At 38.1% G+C, this 24,285-nt stretch overlaps 6 gene segments (V, D, J or C); all 6 read right to left on the bottom strand.

Annotated features, from left to right (window-relative positions):
* Positions 1-2,971: 2,971 nt before the first annotated feature.
* Positions 2,972-3,494, bottom strand: LOC114569148 (Ig heavy chain V region 6.96-like). The segment is given in 2 exon segments: positions 2,972-3,342; positions 3,432-3,494. Coding segments are annotated over 2 exon segments (360 nt in total).
* Positions 3,495-4,696: 1,202 nt separating this feature from the next.
* LOC114569178 (Ig heavy chain V region 5A-like) lies at positions 4,697-5,202 on the bottom strand. The segment is given in 2 exon segments: positions 4,697-5,038; positions 5,128-5,202. Coding segments are annotated over 2 exon segments (345 nt in total).
* Positions 5,203-6,068: 866 nt separating this feature from the next.
* LOC114569140 (immunoglobulin heavy variable 3-11-like) lies at positions 6,069-6,617 on the bottom strand. The segment is given in 2 exon segments: positions 6,069-6,432; positions 6,514-6,617. Coding segments are annotated over 2 exon segments (363 nt in total).
* Positions 6,618-8,251: 1,634 nt separating this feature from the next.
* Positions 8,252-8,767, bottom strand: LOC114569340 (immunoglobulin heavy variable 3-21-like). The segment is given in 2 exon segments: positions 8,252-8,565; positions 8,654-8,767. Coding segments are annotated over 2 exon segments (363 nt in total).
* A 2,894-nt stretch (positions 8,768-11,661) lies between these two features.
* On the bottom strand, positions 11,662-12,224 carry LOC114569168 (Ig heavy chain V region 5A-like). The segment is given in 2 exon segments: positions 11,662-12,024; positions 12,122-12,224. Coding segments are annotated over 2 exon segments (348 nt in total).
* A 5,380-nt stretch (positions 12,225-17,604) lies between these two features.
* On the bottom strand, positions 17,605-23,139 carry LOC114569161 (Ig heavy chain V region 5A-like). The segment is given in 3 exon segments: positions 17,605-17,872; positions 22,820-22,896; positions 22,994-23,139. Coding segments are annotated over 3 exon segments (351 nt in total).
* Between the last annotated feature and the right edge of the window lie 1,146 nt (positions 23,140-24,285).

Here is a 24,285-nt window from a genome sequence, read left to right as displayed (position 1 = left end):
AAGTTCACTTTGCATAGAGAAGGACACTGACAGGCTATAAAAGAAGGATGGACTGTCCTGTAACACATAATCAAGACTATTGTAACCATCTAATTTACTACAGGAAAGGAAATGTAATACAGACATATTAGAATTACAATGATCTTCTCATCTGACTCTCATGCTATAACAAAAATTATATTAAGTATTCTATTAACGTGAAAGTTGGCTGACTTTGTGATTGTCTTAATGACGGTGTTGCTTAACAAATAATTGATTTGCTCAGTGCAGTAATTAATGGTTATGTAAAAATGCGTGTCCACATATGATATGTTAAGATAATCTGTTGCTTTAAAGAATCTAACTAGTGTGGGCATGTAGCGACCCAAGAAAGGATACTTGGGAAACTTTGTGTCATTTTTATCACTCAAATGTGTCATTACTGAATGACGAAAAGTGCTACCCAGTTTTACAGTCTGCATTACAGTATGTTATTATTATTTTACAATATCTTAAAATAAATATTCTCATTCTCGACAAACCTTATAACACAGAGGAAAACACATGTAGACACCAATAGTCTCAATAAAACTGAGACTCAGTCAGTTGTTGTATACTTGTACTTTATAACAGACTGTGAGGAAGTTCACTTTGCATAGAGAAGGACACTGACAGGCTATAAAAGAAGGACGGACTGTCCTGTCAAATGTTGTCAATGCTTGGAATTGTGTTATGAACATGTATTTTGACACTGCAACCAAATAATTTCCCTGAGTGGATCTATAAAGTATTCTGATTCTGAAAGACAATGTAATTATTGTCACGGCAACGTCTGCACAAATTGAAATTTATTTTTATTAATTGATAATAAAATGAACTTCTAATACAAGTCAGACATGTAAAACAAACAGATTTACATTTACACTCAGATCAACAGAATATTTAATGTCTGCTTCAACAACATCTCGGGGAGCTGTAATAAAACATGTCTGTATGAAACAGTAGCTATGTTTCCATCCAGACGTTTTTATCCAAATTAAGTGATATCGAATGATACATGCCTTATGGAAAATTTCATGAATATAGACTCAAAAGAAATACGTTCGGTCTCATCGGATTTTCTCTTGTTCGTTATACGGCTTATGCGATAAACACTGATGGAAACGTTATTTGACGAATAAATTAATGAATTGCGATTAAGTTTTAGGTCATGTTATGGTTTCAACCTGCCACAAAACGAAGAAGAAGAAGAAGAAGTTTTAGTTAATTTCCACCCAGTATTTCCGCTCTGTTTGCACACGACAGGTGTCAACAAAGACAGATGTAAGTGGACGAACGAGGAGACAAGAGACTTTTTGAATTTAATTTACGAGCAAAATATAACAGCTATTTTAGATAGCAAAAATCTAAGAAATGCCATAATTTATCAGGAAACTCGTGAAGGAAATGACCAACAAAGGTTACGTCAAGCCGTGGGACGTCCTCCGGAGTAAATGGAAGGCGCTCAAACAGCGATACATGTCTCAAAAAAGAGAGTTGTCTCTCAGCGATGCTGGAGGGAAAATAAAAGGCAAGTTCCACCTTTTTGATGAGCTGGATCAGATCCTCGTAGCTTTCTTGGCTTCTAATATTAACAACAACTCCTTTTGTCTAGCAAAACTTTGTTCTCAAATGTTTGCTTGAATGTTGTGCGATTCAGTGCGAAAATGGAAACACCTTAAAATGTCTCAAATCAAATTGATATACTAATTTAATCGCAAAAGATCATATGACGTCATTACACAGAGGTTTTTATTCACTTTAAAGCTGTTGGATGGAAACACACTTTCACCAGCTTTATTCACATGAGTTTTTTTTACCGAACTTCAGATAATTCGATTGACAAGTGGATGGAAACTTAGCTAGTGATATTGAGACTGTTTCTCTGAGTGTGGTGATGATGTTGAACTGAAGCTTACTCTGTGAATGAGGTTTGTCAGAAAAACATCTATTGTTCTTACCTGCCCAGTTAAATGACAGGATGAGAAAAACAACCAAATAATCAGGTCTGATCATCGTTGAAGCCAGTTGTCTCTGTCCAGTCTACAGTGTGTATGTCAGTGATTTAGTGTCTGTCCTTCACTCTGCAATACATATGTAGAGATGGAAGAGGTCAGAGATTTGCATTGACTCCTCCTCCTCAAACAGAAACTCAACACATGACACACAAAATATGATTTATGTATCTTTCATAATATTGTTAATTTATGATTTTTTTTAATGATGAAGATTATTTTCAAGGTATTCAATTCCACTTAGATGTATTTATTTATTCTGCTCAGCAGCATCCATATACTAGATTTCTTATGTATAAATGTCTAAATATATTCTCAACACTTGCTGTTTAAAATTAAAAGCATAAACATTATTAACCATCACAAAACAGGAAGTCACAAACCACAACATCAGCTGTTGCTTCCATTGTGGTCATGTATTTGTGTGTGTAATTAGAGACATTGTCATATTCTCCTTTGCGTAATCTGAGGTCTTATCTTCTACTGCCACCTGGAGGTATGTATTAAGAATGTAAGGAGTGGGTTGGCAAAATAATACTGAGGTCACTACATTGACACAAACTACAGTATACTGCAGATGCATTTCTATGGTTGCTGTATTCACAACAACATAAGGCAATTAAACAGTAATTATGTATTGTGTATTGTGTCTTAATTTGTAGAAATGTAAAGTTTTTGTAGAAGTTTAATTTCAGCAACCTGATTGTTGGGCTGTCTTTGGACCTTTTATCAAAAGGAGATCTTTTTTGTGTTTTTAATGTGTTTTCCGAAATGTGCATAATGCAGGGAGGATTGTTAATTTATTATATAAAATACTGTATTGGAAAATTAGATTACAGAATATAAAACAATTTAACAACCTCAAAACAACAAAAAATGTAATATAAACTAAAAAAAATATATAAACGCTATAAAACAATATTCCAAACTTGTGCTCTACCAGCCTGAAAGAATGAGTACTGTAGGATTTTGTACAGCTGCTCAACCAACTCCAGTCACTGTGGCTCTCGAGCACAATAATAAACAGCAGAATCTTCAGTCTTCAGACTGTTCATCTGTAGATACAGCTGCTCTCTGCTGTTGTCTCTGGAGATGGTAAACCGGCCTTGGACTGACTGAGAGTAGTATTTGCTGCTACCACCGTTATCATTCCAGGCAATCCACTCCAGTCCTTTTCCAGGAGCCTGTCTGATCCAGGCCATGTGATACCTGCTTAAACTAAACCCAGAGGCTGTACAGGTCAATCTGTGGGATTCTCCAGGTCTTTTAACTGTTGGTTCTGATTCTGTCAGAGTCTGACCATCAACACCTGTCAAGATAAACAAGAAAACAATCACTTCCTGTAGGATGGCAACTTTTTAAAGACAAATTCAAATCAAGATCAGTGAAAATCTTCACCTGCCCAGCAGAGAGTTAACAGCAGCAGTCCTGTCCTATAGTCCATCGTGTTAAACTGTGTGTCCACTGTTCTCTGTCCTCCTCTCTGCACTCAGATAAGTAGAGGTGAAGATATCTGAGTTTTGCATCGACTCCTCCTCACAGGGAGGAAACATCTGGACTGGAGATATTTAATGAAACTGAGTCAGAGTCAACCCTCCAAGTCAGCTGTTTTAATGTTTGTCTGACATGTTTTAATTTGCGTACAATGTTAGCCGGCTTCAACACCACAATCATATTCATTCTAATAATACACAAATGGCATCTGACAAATTACAACAACAAGGGTTTATTAAAATGTGTTAAATTATGATTCATCTTGGAATGAATGCTCTGTTTCTCATTAGTCACTTTGAGCGTAATGGGCAGCACATTAGATCATTCAAAATAATATAAATAAAGAAAAGTTTTAGTTTGATCACCAACATCTACAAGCATTTCTGAAAATTGCTTTAATATCATCTCACTATGTCATAATAACATGACATGACATACATGAGATGAGTCTGTCTGAGTCTGTCTGGATGAGATCAATACTGTTCACACCTGTGGAAACACAAATCAACATTATCTCCATCATTCATCTGACTATTCAGGGTTTCTAATGTGTGTATTAGAGTGAATCCACTGAAAGCTCCTCACAGGATCCAGCAGCCAGCAGCAGTATCAGAGCTACAGAGAACATGTTGATGTTGAAGCTGAACTGATGTCAGCTCTTCTGTCTCTCACTGACACACACACACACTTCACTTCTTTATGAGGCAACACACAAGGAGGCTGATTTACATCCTGATGATAGTAAATCAGCTGACTAAATAATATTTGAATATATCAAAATGAAGATGAAATGTTCAGGTGTTCTCACATAAAGAGAAGGTGAAACCTGGATGTCTGACAAACGTTTGATTGTTAATGAAAAGTAAATAATGATATGACAGAAGAGACACTATTCATTTATACTGTAGATAAATCACTGAATTTATTCCATCACTTGAAAGGTTATATATACATTCAATGGTGTATCACTGATTGCTATGTATTTAAAGTGTTATGTATTTTAAGTAGAGTATTTCAATTGATTAATTGTATTGTGTTAAATTGAATTACTGTAAGTCCATTTGTGTTGTTTCTGTTTCTCTCTTTACTGTAACAGTGAGCTGGTGTTGAAACCATTAGTGGTCTGAGGGCTCCTCCTCTGGTGGCTTCATGTTACAAGTGTTCAGGCTCTGAGGGGTTTTTGTTCAGGTCTACTGATGGTTTGTGTTACTGTGGCTCTCTGGCACAGTAATACACAGCAGTGTCTTCAGGCTGCACATTCTGTCCATTTAGAGTCACTGTGTTGCTGGAAGTCTCTAAGTCGATACTGAACTTGTTCTTCAGGGAATCTTTGTAGTATGAATCTCCAGTATATTTCATTCCAATCCACTCCAGTCCTTTCCCTGCAGGCTGTCTGATCCAAGCTGTGTAGTAGCTGCTGAGAGAATAAGAGACCTGACAGGTGATGGTCAGACGTTGACCTGGCTGCACAGTCACAGAGGCTGGCTGGGTCAACTGTTCACACTTCACACCTGTTAAAAAAGAAAATGTTTTGTAACAAAGTATCAAGTTATAATGCAAAAGAAAAACTGTTGACTTTAACAAATCCAGAGAGACTCACATCCAGCTGCCAACAGCAGCAGCAGAGCTCCAGAGAACATGGTTTATGTTGAATCTGACGTGCTGTGAACTCCACTGACAGCCTGATGTGATGTTTTTATAGCTGAGAAACAAGGAAGGTCACTGAGTTTGCATAAAATCAAACATATGAAGCATGAGTGAATGAGTGAAAATATGCCTGGATTTTTTGTTTTCTTCATATCCAGATACAGATAACTTTAAACTGTTAATATTATTTCCACATATTTTCCAGACATTCTTCAAACATAAAAAATTGTTTAATATAAAATAGTTATCTCCATAAATGATACAAGTAAATTCACTTTGTATGTAAACAATAATGTTAAATTCTGTCTTCACTTTCAGCTGTTTTCTCTTAGAAATGACTTTAATAAAACTACAGTATGTGAAGGAAAGAGTGACATATTCTTATTTACCTATTGATTTTATTACAGAGCAATATGAATAATTTTACCGTTTGAGTATCAGTCAGTTAAGATCAATGAGAACAGCAGATCTGAGTTTGAGAGTTTGAGAGTCTGAGAGAAACTAGACACTGACTGTCCTCTAGTGATTTTATAAAAGAAACAGTAACATTATTTTTTAACTCCCATATTATGACTTTCTTTATTTTCCACTTTCTTTACAGAGAGTATTGTGTCTTACTTTGTAGAAATGTTTAGTATTTTAGAAGTTTAATTTCAGCAACCAGATTGTTTGGCTGTCTTTGGACCTTATATCAATGAGTGATCTTTTTTCTGTTTTTAATGTGTTTTCAGGAATGTATAATGCAGGGAGGATTATTACTTTATTTTAAAAACATTTCAAGTAAATCACAGCATAGTAAACAACTTAACAACCTCAAAACAACAAAAGCTAATATAAAAATAAATAAATACATAAATATTATGAAAAATACTTCATGCTTGGGCTCTACCAGCCTGAAAGAATGAGTACTGTAGGATTTTGTACAGCTGCTCAACCAACTCCAGTCACTGTGGGTCTCGAGCACAATAATAAACAGCAGAATCTTCAGTCTTCAGACTGTTCATCTGCAGATACAGCTGCTTTCTGCTGTTGTCTCTGGAGACTGTAAACCGGCCTTGGACTGACTGAGAGTAGTGGATGACGCTACTGTCACTGCTGATGTAAGCGATCCACTCCAGTCCTTTTCCAGCAGCCTGTCTGATCCAGGCCATCCAGTAGCCATTAACGTCCAACGCAGAGGCTGTACAGGTCAATGTGTGAGATTCTCCAGGTCTTTTAATCGCTGGTTCAGATTGTGTCAGAGTCTGACTATCAACACCTGTCAAGAGGATTAAAAACATTGTATGAAAAAACAAACAAATGAAAGATATTTAAGATTGAGATCAGTGAAAATCTTCACCTGCCCAGCAGAGAGTTAAAAGCAGCAGTCCTGTCCTATAGTCCATCATGTTAAACTGTGTGTCCACTGTTCTCTGTCCTCCTCTCTACACTCAGATAAGTAGAGGTGAAGATATCTGAGTTTTGCATCGACTCCTCCTCACAGGGAGGAAACATCTGGACTGGAGATATTTAATGAAACTGAGTCAGAGTCAACCCTCCAAGTCAGCTGTTTTAATGTTTGTCTGATATGTTTTAATTTGTGTAAAATGTTTATCAATAGTAACACCAAAACCATATATGTATTATAATATACACAAATGACATCTGGCACATTAACATACGAAGTTTAGTTACATTTATTAAATTATAAATGATCTTGTTATCAAGGCTCTGTTTCTCATTAGTCACTTTGAACATAATATGCAGCAAATGAGAGCATTCCCAATAACCTAAACTACAGTTTTAGTCTGATCACTAAAATTAAAAGCATTTCTGAAAATTGCTTTATTATCATCTGGCTTTGTCATTATAACATGCATGCTTTGTACTTATGAATATGATTTTGTGTAATATTGTATACATTTAGTTAGTTATCAGATGTTACATGGAAACAGGAACATATTTTAGACCTCACAACATGATTTATACCATTCATTGAATTCCATAAACATCCATTTTATCAACTCATTGTAGAGTGTTGTCTTTATTAATGTTCACATTTAGAACATGTGTGTGTGGTTGAGTCTTGCTGCTTGCTGGGTATTTGTGCAGGTCTGTTGGTGGTTTGTATCACTGTGGGGTAACGTACACAGTAATACACAGCTGTGTCCTCAGGCTGCAGATTCTGTCCTTTTAGAGTCACTGTTAGAGCAGAAGTGTCTCTGCTGTAGCTGAACTTGTTCTTCAGAGCATTATTTTGACGAAGGCCACTTGTTCCCCACTGATGGGAAATCCAGTCCATTGGTTTTCCTTCACTCTGTCTGATCCAACCTGTTGCATAGCTGTAATCAGTCAAAGAATAACCAGAGACCTGACAGCTGATGGTCAGAGACTGTCCAGGCTGCACAACCATTGAGTCTGTCTGGATGAGATCAATACTGTTCACACAGAAGGGTGCATTGTCCTGTCACAAGTAAAGCTTTAAATTGTGTTTGGACACGTGAAAGCATAAATATTCATGATTTTAAAACAATAACTTAACGGTCAGTTTATTTTATTTTTTACAAAACTTCAAACACAAGTCAAAGGAGTTAGATGAAAACATTTACATTTGCATTAAAGGTGCATTATGAGTTCCTGCATGGTTTCAGCACAATTTCATTTTTGTCTCAAACCGTAGGCATCTCTCCTTGATCCGCTAGCTGCCTGCCCCATGAATACACTGTGAAATAAAGTTTTAATTTTTAAATATCTTCACTTCCTTTTCATGGCTGTACAAATTGTTAATTTCAGGATTTTGTGTGGATTTGGTTCTGTATAGGAAAATCATTTTTATAAAAAAAACTTATGTGCATTCTGAAAATAATGTGCAAGCTTTTTATTTTTAAATGTTACCAAAGTGTGGATTTTGGCATGATCTTCATGCAGGTACTTGTGAAGACGTGGACACAGTTTTACCACACTAACACAGTTTCACCACACTAATACAGAGAACCTATCAGCAGTATGGCAACAAAGTTATTCTGAGACAACTGAATGTCAGTGGTGGTGAAAAAAAAAGGAAAGTAGTTTTTGTATGACTCTCTTATTATCGTCTCTCACTGTGTCTCTCGGGCACAGTAATACACTGCTGTGTCCTCGGTCTTCAGACTGTTCATCTGCAGATAGAGTTTACTGCTGGAGTCATCTCTGGAGATGGTGAATCTCCCCTGGACTGACTGGGAGTAATAGAGATAAGTACTAGATGTGCTTATACAAGCAACCCACTCCAGTCCTTTTCCAGGAGCCTGTCTGACCCAGTTCATATAGTAGCTGCTGAATGTGAATCCAGATGTTGTACAAGTCAATCTGTGGGATTCTCCAGGTCTTTTCATTGCTGGTTCAGATTCTGTCAGAGTCTGACCATCAACACCTGTCAAGAGGATAAAAAATATCAAGTGAAATAAGCTGATGACACCAAATAAAAGCTATGTTAAATCAAGATCAGTGAAAATCTTCACCTGCCCAGCAGAGAGTTAACAGCAGCAGTCCTGTCCTATAGTCCATCATGTTAAACTGTGTGTCCACTGTTCTCTGTCCTCCTCTCTGCACTCAGATAAGTAGAGGTGAAGATATCTGAGATTTGCATCGACTCTTCATCACAGGGAGGAAACATCTGGACTGGAGATATTTAATGAAACTGAGTCAGAGTCAACCCTCCAAGTCAGCTGTTTTAATGTTTGTCTGACATGTTTTAATTTGAGTAAAATGTTTAACAATGTTAACACCACAACCATATTTATTCTAATAATACACAAAAAACATCTGACACATTAACATACAGAGTTTATTCACATTTTTTTTTTATTATGATTCATGTTGGAATGAATGCTCTGTTTCTCATTAGTCACTTTGAGCGTAATGGGCAGCACATGAGATCATTCACAATAATATATATAAAAAGTTTTAGTCTGATCACCAACATATACGAGCAAACTTGATTTATTATCATCTCATGTCATTATAACATGCATGGTTTGTACTTATGAATATGACTTTGTGTATTAATTAGGGCTGTCAGCATTAACGCATTAATCGCGTTGCCATTAAGGGCCGAGCATAACGCATTCATTTTTCTTAATCGCATTAATCGCTTGCCGCCATTTATTAAATTCTTTTTTCACTTCACTCGGCTTCACGTCGTGCCTAACAGGCTACTATTTTGACCCTGCAGCATTGTTGTTCTGACACCACAGCCGCACCTTTACTCATCATCAAGCTGCCATACTTCCTCGTAACACATCCTCCTGCTGCAGGCTGCAGGCACGATGGAGAAAGACAGCAGCAACACAATTCTGAGTGGCGCTTTTCATTTTCCAAAACTCCCGGACGGCTCGTAGACAAGTCGAAAGCCATGCACGTTGCGTAAAGCCAAATTAAAATATCATTGAAGCACCACCTTGAGCTACCACCTACGAGCTAAGCATATAGTTAACGTGACTCAGGTTGATGCTAATGGACTCAGGCACAGCACTATTTTGGAGAGTGCTACTCGCTGACTTGTTACTGAAACCAAAGTGCAAACGCTGTCTCATCAACCGGTGATCGCTGGACGTCAGTGAGTAATCAAAATGATTTAGAAGTTACTGCACACTATGTCAACTCTGGTAAGTAGGGTTGGGAACCGAAACGTTCCGACCTAAACGGTACTAACAAGACCGAATAAGAACAAAAATTTCGGTGCTTAATTTCGGTGCCTGACTTTACACTACACCTGAGAGCAGGTAACGTTAGCGTACATTTAGCTAGCAGCTTAAACACGGTTAAAATGCTGACAGCTAACATTAAACAGTGTAAAGTGTGACTGTATTTCACTGTAGAGGATTCCAACACCGGGACGTAACAGTCTGCTCTGCAGCGCAGCAGCTACCGTTGTCGGAATTAAACAACACAGACGGTGCGTTCACAAAACAGGTAGCCTCATGGTGAATTCACAGTAATTGTAAAATACCCTTTTCCCATCTGGTTGTTGTTTTTGTCGTTCAACAACAATTTACTGGTGAAATATGTTATTGTTATAGTTATTACATTATAATTAAATCTTTCATTTTTACCATGGCCTTAACAATAAACAAGTTGCTGACTGTTGTTTAGTACCCTTTTTCCTTTTTATTCTTTTGTTTACAGTAAATAAATATTAAACAAATACAAATCTTAAAGTCAAGTTCATAAAGTAACTTTCTTTGCATTCATTTGATTCACAATCAAGATACACTGGTAATAATTGCTTTCCATTGTTAATATGTACTTAAAAACAGTTCTGAAATGCAAAATAATAGAATTTTGATCATGTGATAAAACATGCGATTAACTATAGAAATTCAGCGATTAAAAAAAATAATCATCATTTGAATAATCACATGAAAACAGGAAAAATGTTTTTCTCTTCTTTCATATGCTTTACAACACGATTAATACCATTCATTGAATTCCATGAACATTAATTTTATTAACTCATTAGAGGGTGCTGTGTGTTGTTGAGTCTTGCTGGTTGCTGGGTATTTGTGCAGGTCTGTTGGTGGTTTGTATCACTGTGGGGTAACGTACACAGTAATACACAGCTGTGTCCTCAGGCTGCACATTCTGTCCTTTTAGAGTCACTGTTAGAGCAGAAGTGTCTCTGCTGTAGCTGAACTTGTTCTTCAGAGCATTATTTTGGTAAAAGTCTCTTCCACCCCACCGATGGGAAATCCAGTCCATTGGTTTTCCTTCACTCTGTCTGATCCAACCTGTTGCATAGCTGTTATCAGTCAGAGAATAACCAGAGACCTGACAGCTGATGGTCAGAGACTGTCCAGGCTGCACAACCATTGAGTCTGTCTGGATGAGATCAATACTGTTCACACCTGTGGAAACACAAATCAACATTATCTCCATCATTCATCTGACTATTCAGGGTTTCTAATGTGTGTATTAGAGTGAATCCACTGAAAGCTCCTCACAGGATCCAGCAGCAGTATCAGAGCTACAGAGAACATGTTGATGTTGAAGCTGAACTGATGTCAGCTCTTCTGTCTCTCACTGACACACACACACTTCACTTCTTTATGAGGCAACACACAAGGAGGCTGATTTACATACTGACGATAGTAAATCAGCTGACCAAAACATATTTGAATAAATTAAAATGGAGATGAAATGTTCAGGTGTTGTTTTTGAATATAACAAAAGAGAAATTGGTTGAATCTCTTACAAACACATTAGATTGTTAATGAAAAGTAAATAAAAATATTATGGAAGAGAAACTGACTTTTTGAAGAATAATTTATACCGTAGTTAAATCACAGATTTCTTTTCCATCACTTGAAGGGTTATATATTCATACAATGATGTATCACTGATTGTTAAGTCAGAGTATTTCAATTGATTAATTAAAAAACATTTGTTTTGTGTCTGTTTCTCTCTTTACTGTAACAGTGAGCTGGTGTTGAAACCATTAGTGGTCTGAGGGCTCCTCCTATGGTGGCTTCATGTTACAAGTGTTCAGGCTCTGAGGGGTTTTTGTTCAGGTCTACTGATGGTTTGTGTTACTGTGGCTCTCTGGCACAGTAATACACAGCAGTGTCTTCAGGCTGCACATTCTGTCCATTTAGAGTCACTGTGTTGCTGGAAGTCTCTAAGTCGATACTGAACTTGTTCTTCAGGGAATCTTTGTAGAACGAATCTCCAGTATATTTCATTCCAATCCACTCCAGTCCTTTCCCTGCAGGCTGTCTGATCCAAGCTGTGCGATAGCTGCTGAGAGAATAAGAGACCTGACAGGTGATGGTCAGACGTTGACCTGGCTGCACAGTCACAGAGGCTGGCTGGGTCAACTGTTCACACTTCACACCTGTGGAGGAAAACATGTTGAGTATTGAATCAGTGTAATAACAGTGAACAGTGTGCTGTGATCATACTGTCAGTGTCTCTGCCTCAGTGAGACTCACAGGATCCAGCAGCCAGCAGCAGCAGCAGAGCTACAGAGAACATGGTTGCTATTGAAGGTGATCTGATGGGAGCTTCTCTTCTTCTGCTGCAACTGACAGCATGATATCAAGTCTTTATAGCAGACTGTGAGGAAGTTCACTTTGCATAGAGAAGGACACTGACAGGCTATAAAAGAAGGATGGACTGTCCTGCCACAAGTTGTAAATAATTGGAATTGTGTTATAAACATGTATTTTGACACTGCAACTAAAGAAAAGAATTTCTGATTCTGATTCTGAGTGGATCAATAAAGTTAACACAAATTCTGATTCTGATTCTGATTCTGATTAAAACAAACAAACATTTACACTCAGATCAACAGAATATGTAATTATTATCAGTGTTATTGAGTTTCTCTTTACGGTAAAGTTTAACTTACAAATTGAAAAAATTTATTTTTTATTAATTCTTCACAAAACTTCTAACACAAGTCTGATCATTGTTAAAGCCAGTTGTCTCCGTCCAGTCTACAGTGTGTATGTCAATGATTTAGTGTTCTTTACTTCACTCTGCAACACATATGTAGAGATGGAAGAGGTCAGAGATTTGCATTGACTCTTCCTCCTCAAACAGAAACTCAACACATCTCTGGAAAATATGATTTATGTATCTTTCATAATATTGTTAATTTATGATTTTTTTTAATGATGAAGATTATTTTCAAGTTATTCAATTCCACTTAGATGTATTTATTTATTCTGCTCAGTAGCATTTGGTGAGCCATCCATATACTGGATATATCATGCATAAATGTCTAAATATATTCTCAACACCTGCTGTTTAAAATAAAAAGCATAAACATTATTAACCATCACAAAAAAGGAAGTCACAAACCATGACATCAGCTGCTGCTTCCATTGTGGTCATGTATTTGTGGGTGCAACTGGTAATTAGAGACACTGTCATATTCTCCTTTGTGTAATCTGACATATTATATTCTACTACCACCTGGAGGAATTTGTGAAAATATATTGTCTGAGGTTTTTGTCAAGCCTCTCTGCTTCCTTTAACCAGTGTGTGTTTCGCACAGTAATACACAGCAGAGTCCTCTGGCTTTAAGTTGGACAGTCTCAGATACACCATGCTGTTGCTGTTATCTCTGGTGACCTCTACTCGTCCTTGCACACTGTTGGCATAATCTGTTCTACTAGCATCGTTGTAAATACGCCCTATCCATTCCAGTCCTTCTCCTGCAGGTTGTCTGATCCAGTGCATGCTGCAGCAGCTAAATGTGAAGCCAGATCCCCTGCAGGAGAGACTGAGAGTCTCCCCAGGCTTTTTCACTACTGAACTGGAAGGAATGGACTCCATACTCTGACCTGTACAACCTGATGAAATAAAAGGGAGAGAGGAAACACAGAAGAAATTAATCATCTGGGAAGCTTTCTGGTGTCACTGACTGACCATCAGTCAATGATGTCTGAGAAAAGATAACACAGCAAGAAGCAGGAGAACTCACAGGGCAGAGAGAGAGCAACCAGCAGAAGAGTGAGTGTGTTCATCATCCTGAGGCTGGAGATGTGACATCTGATGCTCCACACAAAGTACAAGAGCAGTCAGCAGGACAGAAGTACACTGCACAGACTGAAGATTTGCATCAGGACATAATGGGGAGGGAGTGGCTCCTAAACCAGCACTCTGTTATAGTTTGTATCATTTATTATTTGTTCATTTTTTAATTATAGTTGCTTGTCATTCCATGTTAGATACAATATCACATTCAGAGACAAGAGCACTTTTTGTTTTGTATTGTTCTATCGGTTACACTTTATAATTATGGTAGGTGAATTGTCATGAATTCATGCATGACTTCATGCATGAAAAAGCAAGAATTAATTAATGTAGTACTTCAGTAATGTACAAGGATTAATAGTATCTCATGCATGACTTAATGCAGGAACAATACGTTAATTAATGCATCAATTAAGGTATTTGAATCATCAAGATTTCTGATTTATTAATGATGTTCATGTCTTCTTCATAGAACTGACCAGTCACAGCAGTGTACATATATTCAGAAAACCTGTAGAGTTGTAATCATGGTTAAATAAAATGCATCATCCATTACTTCATCATGTTTTTGGCAAATTAAATGTATTAAGAATTTAAGGAGTGGGTTGGCAAAATAATACTGAGGTCACTACATTGACACAAAATACAGTGTACTGCAGATGCATTTTCATGGTTGCTGTATTCACAACAACATAAGGCACTTAAACAGTAATGCTTGTGAACAATGCTCACCCAAGTAGGATATTTATGAATTTCACTTTTTACTAACTTACTACTTATATTTTTTATGTGACGGGTCACAAAGACTTCCAGTCCCATTATTATAAAGTTTTACTGTTCTATCATTTAACCATCAATAAAGGCCGTTTGTATGGTACATGATAAGTTGAACTCAAGAATTAGTGATTACATTACATTTGACGCTTTTATCCAAAGCAATCTCATGTAAATTTGAGTCATGTGCTGGTTGCTGGGTATTTGTGCAGGTCTGTTGGTGGTTTGTATCACTGTGGGGCAACGTACACAGTAATACACAGCTGTGTCCTCAGGCTGCACATTCTGTCCTTTTAGAGTCACTGTTAGAGCAGAAGTGTCTCTGCTGTAGCTGAACTTGTTCTTCAGAGCATTATTTTGGTAAAAGTTTCCTCCACCTCACTGATGGGAAATCCAGTCCATTGGTTTTCCTTCACTCTGTCTGATCCAACCTGTTGCATAGCTGTTATCAGTCAAAGAATAACCAGAGACCTGACAGCTGATGGTCAGAGACTGTCCAGGCTGCACAACCATTGAGTCTGTCTGGATGAGATCAATACTGTTCACACCTGTGGAAACACAAATCAACATTATCTCCATCATTCATCTGACTATTCAGGGTTTCTAATGTGTGTATTAGAGTGAATCCACTGAAAGCTCCTCACAGGATCCAGCAGCCAGCAGCAGTATCAGAGCTACAGAGAACATGTTGATGTTGAAGCTGAACTGATGTCAGCTCTTCTGTCTCTCACTGACACACACACACTTCACTTCTTTATGAGGCAAGACACAAGGAGGCTGATTAACATACTGATTATAATAAATCAGCTGACCAAAACATATTTGAATAAATAAAAATGAAGACGAAATGTTCAGGTGTTGTTTTTGAATATAACAAAAGAGAATTTGGTTAAATCTCTTACAAACACATAAGATTGTTAATGAAAAGTAAATAACAATATTATGGAAGAGAAACTGACTTTTTGAGGAATAATTTATACTGTAGTTAAATCACAGATTTTTTTCCATCACTTGAAAGGTTATATATGCATACAATGATGTATCCCTGATTGTTAAGTCAGAGTATTTCAATTGATTGATTGTACTGTTAATGATAAATTTAATTAAAAAACATTTGTTTTGTGTCTGTTTCTCTCTTTACTGTAACAGTGAGCTGGTGTTAAAACCATTAGTGGTCTGAGGGCTCCTCCTCTGGTGGCTTCATGTTACAAGTGTTCAGGCTCTGAGGGGTTTTTGTTCAGGTCTACTGATGGTTTGTGTTACTGTGGCTTTCTGGCACAGTAACACACAGCAGTGTCTTCAGGCTGCACATTCTGTCCATTTAGAGTCACTGTGTTGCTGGAAGAGTCCAAGCTGATACTGAACTTGTTCTTCAGTGAATCTTTGTAGTCTGTGGTGTATCCAACACGTCCACTTACAATCCACTCCAGTCCTTTCCCTGCAGGCTGTCTGATCCAAGCTGTGTAGTAGCTACCAACAGAATAAGAGACCTGACAGGTGATGGTCAGACGTTGACCTGGCTGCACAGTCACAGAGGCTGGCTGGGTCAACTGTTCACACTTCACACCTGTGGAGGACAACATGTTGAGTATTGAATCAGTGTAATAACAGTGAACAGTGGGCTGTGATCATACTGTCAGTGTCTCTGCCTCAGTGAGACTCACAGGATAACCCCAACTCCAAACTCCTGCTAACTGAAAGAAGTACAATACTCGCAGCGTATACAACTGGCAAAACCATTTGAATACACAAATGCTGTATATTGTTATAAAAAGTGTTTGGTGTAACTGTTCATGAGGCAATTGTGGTAAGAATGAGTACTGTAGGATTTTGTACAGCTGCTCAACCAACTCCAGTCACTGTGGCTCTCGAGCACAATAATAAACAGAAGAATCTTCAGTCTTCAGACTGTTCATCTGCAGATACAGCTGCTGTCTGTTATTGTCTCTGGAGATGATAAACCGGCCTTGGACTGACTGAGAGTAGTAGATGCTAGTAACATCGATAGTAGCAATCCACTCCAGTCCTTTTCCAGGAGCCTGTCTAACCCAGGCCATCCTGTAGCCACTAATTGTTAATCCAGAGGCTGTACAGGTCAATCTGTGGGATTCTCCAGGTCTTTTAACCACCGGCTCTGATTCTGTCAGAGTCTGACCATCAACATCTGTCAAACCAAAAAATAAAAGCATGTCAAGCATCACTGTAAGTTCGAAGCACAAATGAAAATATGTCGATTCAAGATCAGTGAAAATCTTCACCTGCCCAGCAGAGAGTTAAAAGCAGCAGTCCTGTCCTATAGTCCATCATGTTAAACTGTGTGTCCACTGTTCTCTGTCCTCCTCTCTGCACTCAGATAAGTAGAGGTGAAGATATCTGAGTTTTGCATCGACTCCTCCTCACAGGGAGGAACTGGATCTGATTTTGATCTCAGTCACTGTTTGGTGAAACTGCAAAATGAATGTTTACTGTACGTGAGACATTCCTTCAGTATATTTTGCGCAATAGGCTGACAAACACATTATATATGTATTGAGCACCGTCTGCGTCATGTGGAGACTTGTCACACTACCCCTGAAGTGATTAACTATATTTAAATAGTAATAAACAAAAAAGAAGCGTTGTTAATTATGTTATACTGTTTTTCACAAAGTCTTCAAGAGTCATACCATTTTCAGTATACATCCATATATACAAATATACATCCATTAAGTCAAAACAAAAAAATCCATTATTTAAGTTAATTTCATGTGGGATGAAGATTAATTTGTATAAATATTGTGAGTCAGAAAGAGAACACACTTTTTGGAAATTACCTTCACTTATTTAATATTATTGTACAAATTATACTAAGCAAAGTTATATTACTTTTACTTTTTCATTGCTAAATATCTATTTCTCTCTTTACTATAACAGTGAGCTGGTGTTGAAACCATTAGTGGTCTGAGGGCTCCTCCTCTGGTGGCTGACATAACAATCAGTGATACATCATTGTCAGAGTATTGATATTGGTTAATTGTACTGTGTTAAATTTAATTACTGTAAGAACCATTTGTTTTGTGTCTGTTTCTCTCTTTACTGTAACAGTGAGCTGGTGTTGAAACCATTAGTGGTCTGAGGGCTCCTCCTCTGGTGGCTTCATGTTACAAGTGTTCAGGCTCTGAGGGGTTTTTGTTCAGGTCTACTGATGGTTTGTGTTACTGTGGCTCTCTGGCACAGTAATACACAGCAGTGTCTTCAGGCTGCACATTCTGTCCATTTAGAGTCACTGTGTTGCTGGAAGAGGCGAAGCTGATACTGAACTTGTTCTTCAGTGAATCTTTGTAGTATGTGGTGCATCCAACACAGCCACGTACAATCCACTCCAGTCCTTTCCCTGCAGGCTGTCTGATCCAAGCTGTGTAGTAGCTACCAACAGAATAAGAGACCTGACAGGTGATGGTCAGACGTTGACCTGGCTGCACAGTCACAGATGCTGGCTGGGTCAACTGTTCACACTTCACACCTGTGGAGGAAAACATGTTGAGTATTGAATCAGTGTAATAACAGTGAACAGTGTGCTGTGATCATACTGTCAGTGTCTCTGCCTCAGTGAGACTCACAGGATCCAGCAGCCAGCAGCAGCAGCAGAGCTACAGAGAACATGGTTGCTATTGAAGGTGATCTGATGGGAGCTTCTCTTCTTCTGCTGCAACTGACAGCATGATATCAAGTCTTTATAGCAGACTGTGAGGAAGTTCACTTTGCATAGAGAAGGACACTGACAGGCTATAAAAGAAGGATGGACTGTCCTGTCACAAGTAAGCTTTAAATTGTTTGGACACGTCAAAGCAAATATTCATGATTTTAAAACAATAACTTAGGTAAATTTATTTTATTTTTTACAAAACTTCAAACACAAGTCATAAGTGTTAGATGAAAACATTTACATTTGCATTAAGATTAACAGAATAGTTCATGTTCCCAGGCTCAACTGAATATGAGAGAACACCAGAGCTGCAATAACACTGTCTGAATGAAGCAGTCTTATTGAGACTTTGTTTCTCTGAATGTGTTCATGATTTTGAACTGTTATTTAACTGTTGTTTTTCGTGAATGTGAAAAGCTGAAAGCAAACTTTTGGCTTGTTGAATTGTTGTACAGCGTTCCTCCTTCCTGTGTCACTGTGGCCATCGAGAACAATAATAAACAGCAGAATCTTCAGTCTTCAGACTGTTCATCTGTAGATACAGCTGCTTTCATAATGGGACGAGTTGTTGCTAAGATCTATGAACAGACAAATTAAAACAATCTATTAAGTCACGGATTTTAGAAACAGACAAAGAAAAAGTATCAAGTATCACTGTATCTGTCATTTCACTGAGTAGGCCTACTTGCATTCACAGAAGAAACAAAAAGTTGTTTATTATCAGTCACAGTGCAATAAATAACATCAGGAATAAATATTTATGAGTAAAAAAACAGTCATATCTAAAATAGAGCTAAAATCTAACTTTCAGACAGAACAATCAGTCCATTAAATAGCCATGCCATTAAATAGAATGCTCTGCGATTCCCTTCAATTATTTTCCGTATTCCTGCTTAGCGTCTGCTACACCCACCCGTGTTCTGCAGCGCCACGTTTCATCCAGCAACGTTCTGCTGTGACATGAACTCAACGACTACCTTCAAAGTCACTGTTCCACTATCTTCAATGCGACTATTATCCTTCTGTTTAACCGCCCCGTCAGACACCGCCTACCAAGAGTCTGGGTCTGCCGAGGTTTCTTCCCAAGAGGGAGTTTTTCCTCGCCACTGTCGCAATAGCCACTTATAATGCTTGCTCTTGAGGGAATTACTGTAATTGTTGGGGCTTTGTAAATTATAGAGTGTGATCTAGACCTACTCTATCTGTAAAGTGTCTCGAGATAACTCTGTTATGATTTGATACTATAAATAAAATTGAATTGAATTGAATTAAATAGGAAGCATCATAAAGTGAATGTCTGTGTCATCAACTTGACAGGTGACTAGCTGTCAAGGTGTTGGGGGGGTTGGATGTAGTGAGTGACTGTGTGAGGGGAGGGGACACACTCCATTGATTATTTGTACTGCTTGTGGGAAGCTGTTAATCATCCTTCTGGTCCTAAAGCTGATGTTGTAGGACCTGCAAAAGTGGCAACAATGTTTTGATTTGTTAAATATCATCACTTCCTTTTTATATCAATACAAATTGTTAATTTCAGGATTTTGTGTGGATTTGGTTCTGTATAGGAAAATTATTTTTATAAAAAGAAAACGTGTGTACATTCTGAAAATAATGTAAAAACCTTTTAATGTTTAAATGTTACCAAAATGTTTATTTTTGTATGATCTTCATGCAGGTACTTGTGAAGACATGTGGACACAGTTTCACCACAATAATAAAGAGAACTTATCAGCAGTATGGCAACAAAGTTATACTGAGACAAGTGAATGTCAGTTGTGGTGGAAAATAGAGGAAGTAGTTTTTGTATGACTCTCCTATTATCGTCTCTCACTGTGTCTCTCCTGCACAGTAATACACTGCTGTGTCCTCGGTCTTCAGACTGTTCATCTGCAGATAGACTTTACTGCTGGAGTCATCTCTGGAGATGGTGAATCTCCCTGGACTGACTGGGAGTAAGAGATAGGAGAACTAGCTGTGTCATTCGAGGCAATCCACTCCAGTCCTTTCCCAGGAGCCTGTCTGATCCAGTTCCAAACTGAGCTACTGAAGCTAAATCCAGATGTTGTGCAGGTGAGTCTGTGGGATTCTCCAGGTTTTTTAACAGCTGGTTCAGACTCTGTTATAGTCTGACCTTCAGCACCAGCCAAAAGAATCACAGCAACCACCAAGAGTGTTAACTTTCTGTAAGCCATGTTCACCGTGTTCTTCTGTTTTGCAATCCATGAATCCCTCTTTAAATATGAGGTCAGTTGGATCCCTGTGAGAATTTGGTTATAGTTAGCTCCTCCTACATTACAATCTGCTTTTACAGTCAAATACATGGCTATTTTGCAGTGGCTGGTTGAAGACCTGGATTTATTTTTTAGACTTTTTAAAAGGTTTCTGTTTTCAAATTGTGACTGTTTGAAGCCACAGATAAACTTGGAGCATTCAGAGGGAATTAATCACTTAGTAACTGAAACCTGTCTGACAATATATAAAAAAAAAGAATTGCTATATTGCAGAGGAAAAATAAGTAGAAAAGTTTGAACATCCATTTATTTTTCATCAATATGCAGTACTCAGTGCATAGTTATTTTAACCCCAACTCCAAACTACTGCTAACAAAAGAAGTACAATACCAATAACTTATACAACTGGCAAAACCATTTGAATACACTAAAATGCTGTATATTGTTATATAAAGTGTTTGGTGTAACTGTTCATGAGGCAATTGTGGTAAGAATGAGTACTGTAGGATTTTGTACAGCTGCTCAACCAACTCCAGTCACTGTTTCTTTCTGTGTGGAGTTTGCATGTTCTCCTGTGTCAGGTGGGTTTTCTTAGGGTTCTCAACAGGATTTTCCCCCACCACTAAAAATATGTCCCCCCCCCCCCTAACCAGCTGATGTGTGGTGAGCGTTCTGGCGTCTGGCGTCACAGGCGTTGTATGGCTGCCGTGCATCACCCAGGTGGGTGCTACACATTAGTGGTGTTAGAGAGCAGTCCCCACCCCTGCGCTTTGAGTGTCTATGATAAAGCTATATAAATGTAATAAATAATAATAGTAACATCAATAGTAGCAACCCACTCCAGTCCTTTTCCAGGAGCCTGTCTGACCCAGGCCATCCAGTAGCAACTGATTGTTAATCCATCTGTACAGGTCAATCTGTGAGATTCTCCAGGTCTTTTAAACACCGGCTCTGATTCTGTCAGAGTCTGACCATCAACATCTGTCAAACCAAAAAATAAAGGCATGTCAAGCATCACTGTAAGTTCGAAGCACAAATGAAAATATGTTGATTCAAGATCAGTGAAAATCTTCACCTGCCCAGCAGAGAGTTAAAAGCAGCAGTCCTTTCCTATAGTCCAACATGTTCTCTGTCCTCCTCTCTGCACTCAGATAAGTAGAGGTGAAGATATCTGAGTTTTGCATCGACTCCTCCTCACAGAGAGGAACTGGATCTGACTTTGATCTCAGTCACTGTTTGGTGAAACTGCAAAATGTATGTTTACTGTACGTGAGACATTCCTTCAGTATACTTTGCACAATAGGCTGACAAAAACATTATATATGTATTGAGCACCGTCTGCATCATGTGGAGACTTTTTACACTACCCCTGAAGTGATTAACTACATTTAAATAGTAATAAACAAAAAAGAAGGGTTGTTAATTATGTTATACTGTTTTTCACAAAGTCTTCAAGAGTCATACCATTTTCAGTGTACATCCATATATACAAATATACATCCATTAAGTCAAAACAAAAAAGAACCATTATTTAAGTTAATTTCATGTGAGATGAAGATTAATTTGATCCAGAATTTATTCCATCGAAATGGGTTTCCTCAGGAGGGTGGCTGGCATCTTTAGAGATAGGGTGAGATTTTCAGTCATCCGTGAGGAGCTCGGAGTGAGCCGCTGCTCACTCGTCCGAAGGAGCCAGTTGAGGTGGTTCGGGCATCTGGTAAGGATGCAACACCTCCCTAGGAGGTGTTCAGGCACATCCAGCTGGGAGGAGGCCTCGGGAAGACCCAGGACTAGGTGGAGGTTTATATCTCCAACCTGGCCTGGGAATCTCTCAGGATCCCCAGTCGGAGCTGGTTAATGTGGCTCGGGGAAAGGGAAGTTTGGGGTCCCCTGTTTAATTTCCCTGTAGTTAAATCACGGATTAAGCCCACGAAGATGGATGGATGGATGGATGGATGAAGATTAATTTGTATAAATATTGTGAGTCAGAAAGAGAACACACTTTTGGAAATTACCTTCACTTATTTAATATTATTGTACAAATTATACTAAGCAAAGTTATATTACTTTTACTTTTCATTTGCTAAATATCTGTTTCTCTCTTTACTATAACAGTGAGCTGGTGTTGAAACCATTAGTGGTCTGAGGGCTCCTCCTCTGGTGGCTTCATGTTACAAGTGTTCAGGCTCTGAGGGGTTTTTGTTCAGGTCTACTGATGGTTTGTGTTACTGTGGCTCTCTGGGACAGTAATACACAGCAGTGTCTTCAGGCTGCACATTCTGTCCATTTAGAGTCCCTGTCTTGCTGGAAGAGTCCAAGCTGATACTGAACTTGTTCTTCAGGGAATCTTTGTAGTATGTGGTGCATCCAGCACAGCCAAGTACAATCCACTCCAGTCCTTTCCCTGCAGGCTGTCTGATCCAAGCTGTGCGATAGCTGTTGAGAGAATAAGAGACCTGACAGGTGATGGTCAGACGTTGACCTGGCTGCACAGTCACAGAGGCTGGCTGGGTCAACTGTTCACACTTCACACCTGTGGAGGAAAACATGTTGAGTATTGAATCAGTGTAATAACAGTGAACAGTGTGCTGTGATCATACTGTCAGTGTCTCTGCCTCAGTGAGACTCACAGGATCCAGCAGCCAGCAGCAGCAGCAGAGCTACAGAGAACATGGTTGCTATTGAAGGTGATCTGATGGGAGCTTCTCTTCTTCTGCTGCAACTGACAGCATGATATCAAGTCTTTATAGCAGACTGTGAGGAAGTTCACTTTGCATAGAGAAGGACACTGACAGGCTATAAAAGAAGGATGGACTGTCCTGCCACAAGTTGTAAATGCTTGCAATTGTGTTATGATCATGTATTTTGACACTGCAACTAAATAATTTCCCTGAGTGGATCAATAAAGTATTCTGATTCTGAAAGACGATGTAATTATTATCACGGTAAAGTTACACAAATTGAAATTTATTTTTATTAATTCTTCACAAAACTTCTAATATTAGTCAGAAATGTAAAACAAATATATTTATATATACACTCAGATCAACAGAATATTTAATGTCTGCTTCAACAACATCTGGGGGAGCTGTAATAAAACATGTCTGTATGAAACAGTGTTATTGAGACTGTTTCTCTTAGTGTGGTGATTATGTTGAACTGAAGCTTATTCTGTGAATGAGGTTTGTCAGAAAAACATCTATTGTTCTTACCTGCCCAGTTAAATGACAGGATGAGAAAAACAACCAAATAATCAGGTCTGATCATTGTTAAAGCCAGTTGTCTCTGTCCAGTCTACAGTGTGTATGTCAGTGATTTAGTGTCTGTCCTTCACTCTGCAACACATATGTAGAGATGGAAGAGGTCAGAGATTTGTATTGACTCCTCCTCCTCAAACAGAAACTCAACACATGACACACAAAATATGATTTATGTATCTTTCATAATATTGTTAATTTATGATTTTTTTTAATGATGAAGATTATTTTCAAGGTATTCAATTCCACTTAGATGTATTTATTTATTCTGCTCAGCAGCATTTAGTGGACCATCCATATACTAGATTTCTTATGTATAAATGTCTAAATATATTCTCAACACCTGCTGTTTAAAATAAAAAGCATAAACATTATTAACCATCACAAAACAGGAAGTCACAAACTTCCTGCCAGGTCTTATCTTCTACTGCCACCTGGAGGTATGTATTAAAAATGTAAGGAGTGGGTTGGCAAAATAATACTGAGGTCACTACATTGACACAAACTACAGTATACTGCAGATGCATTTCTATGGTTGCTGTATTCACAACAACATAAGGCAATTAAACAGTAATTATGTATTGTGTATTGTGTCTTAATTTGTAGAAATGTAAAGTTTTTGTAGAAGTTTAATTTCAGCAACCTGATTGTTGGGCTGTCTTTGG

The sequence above is a fragment of the Perca flavescens genome, chromosome 15 (genome assembly GCF_004354835.1).
Source record: "Perca flavescens isolate YP-PL-M2 chromosome 15, PFLA_1.0, whole genome shotgun sequence".
Lineage (NCBI taxonomy): Eukaryota > Metazoa > Chordata > Actinopteri > Perciformes > Percidae > Perca > Perca flavescens.
This window is presented reverse-complemented; position numbering and strand designations above follow the sequence as displayed.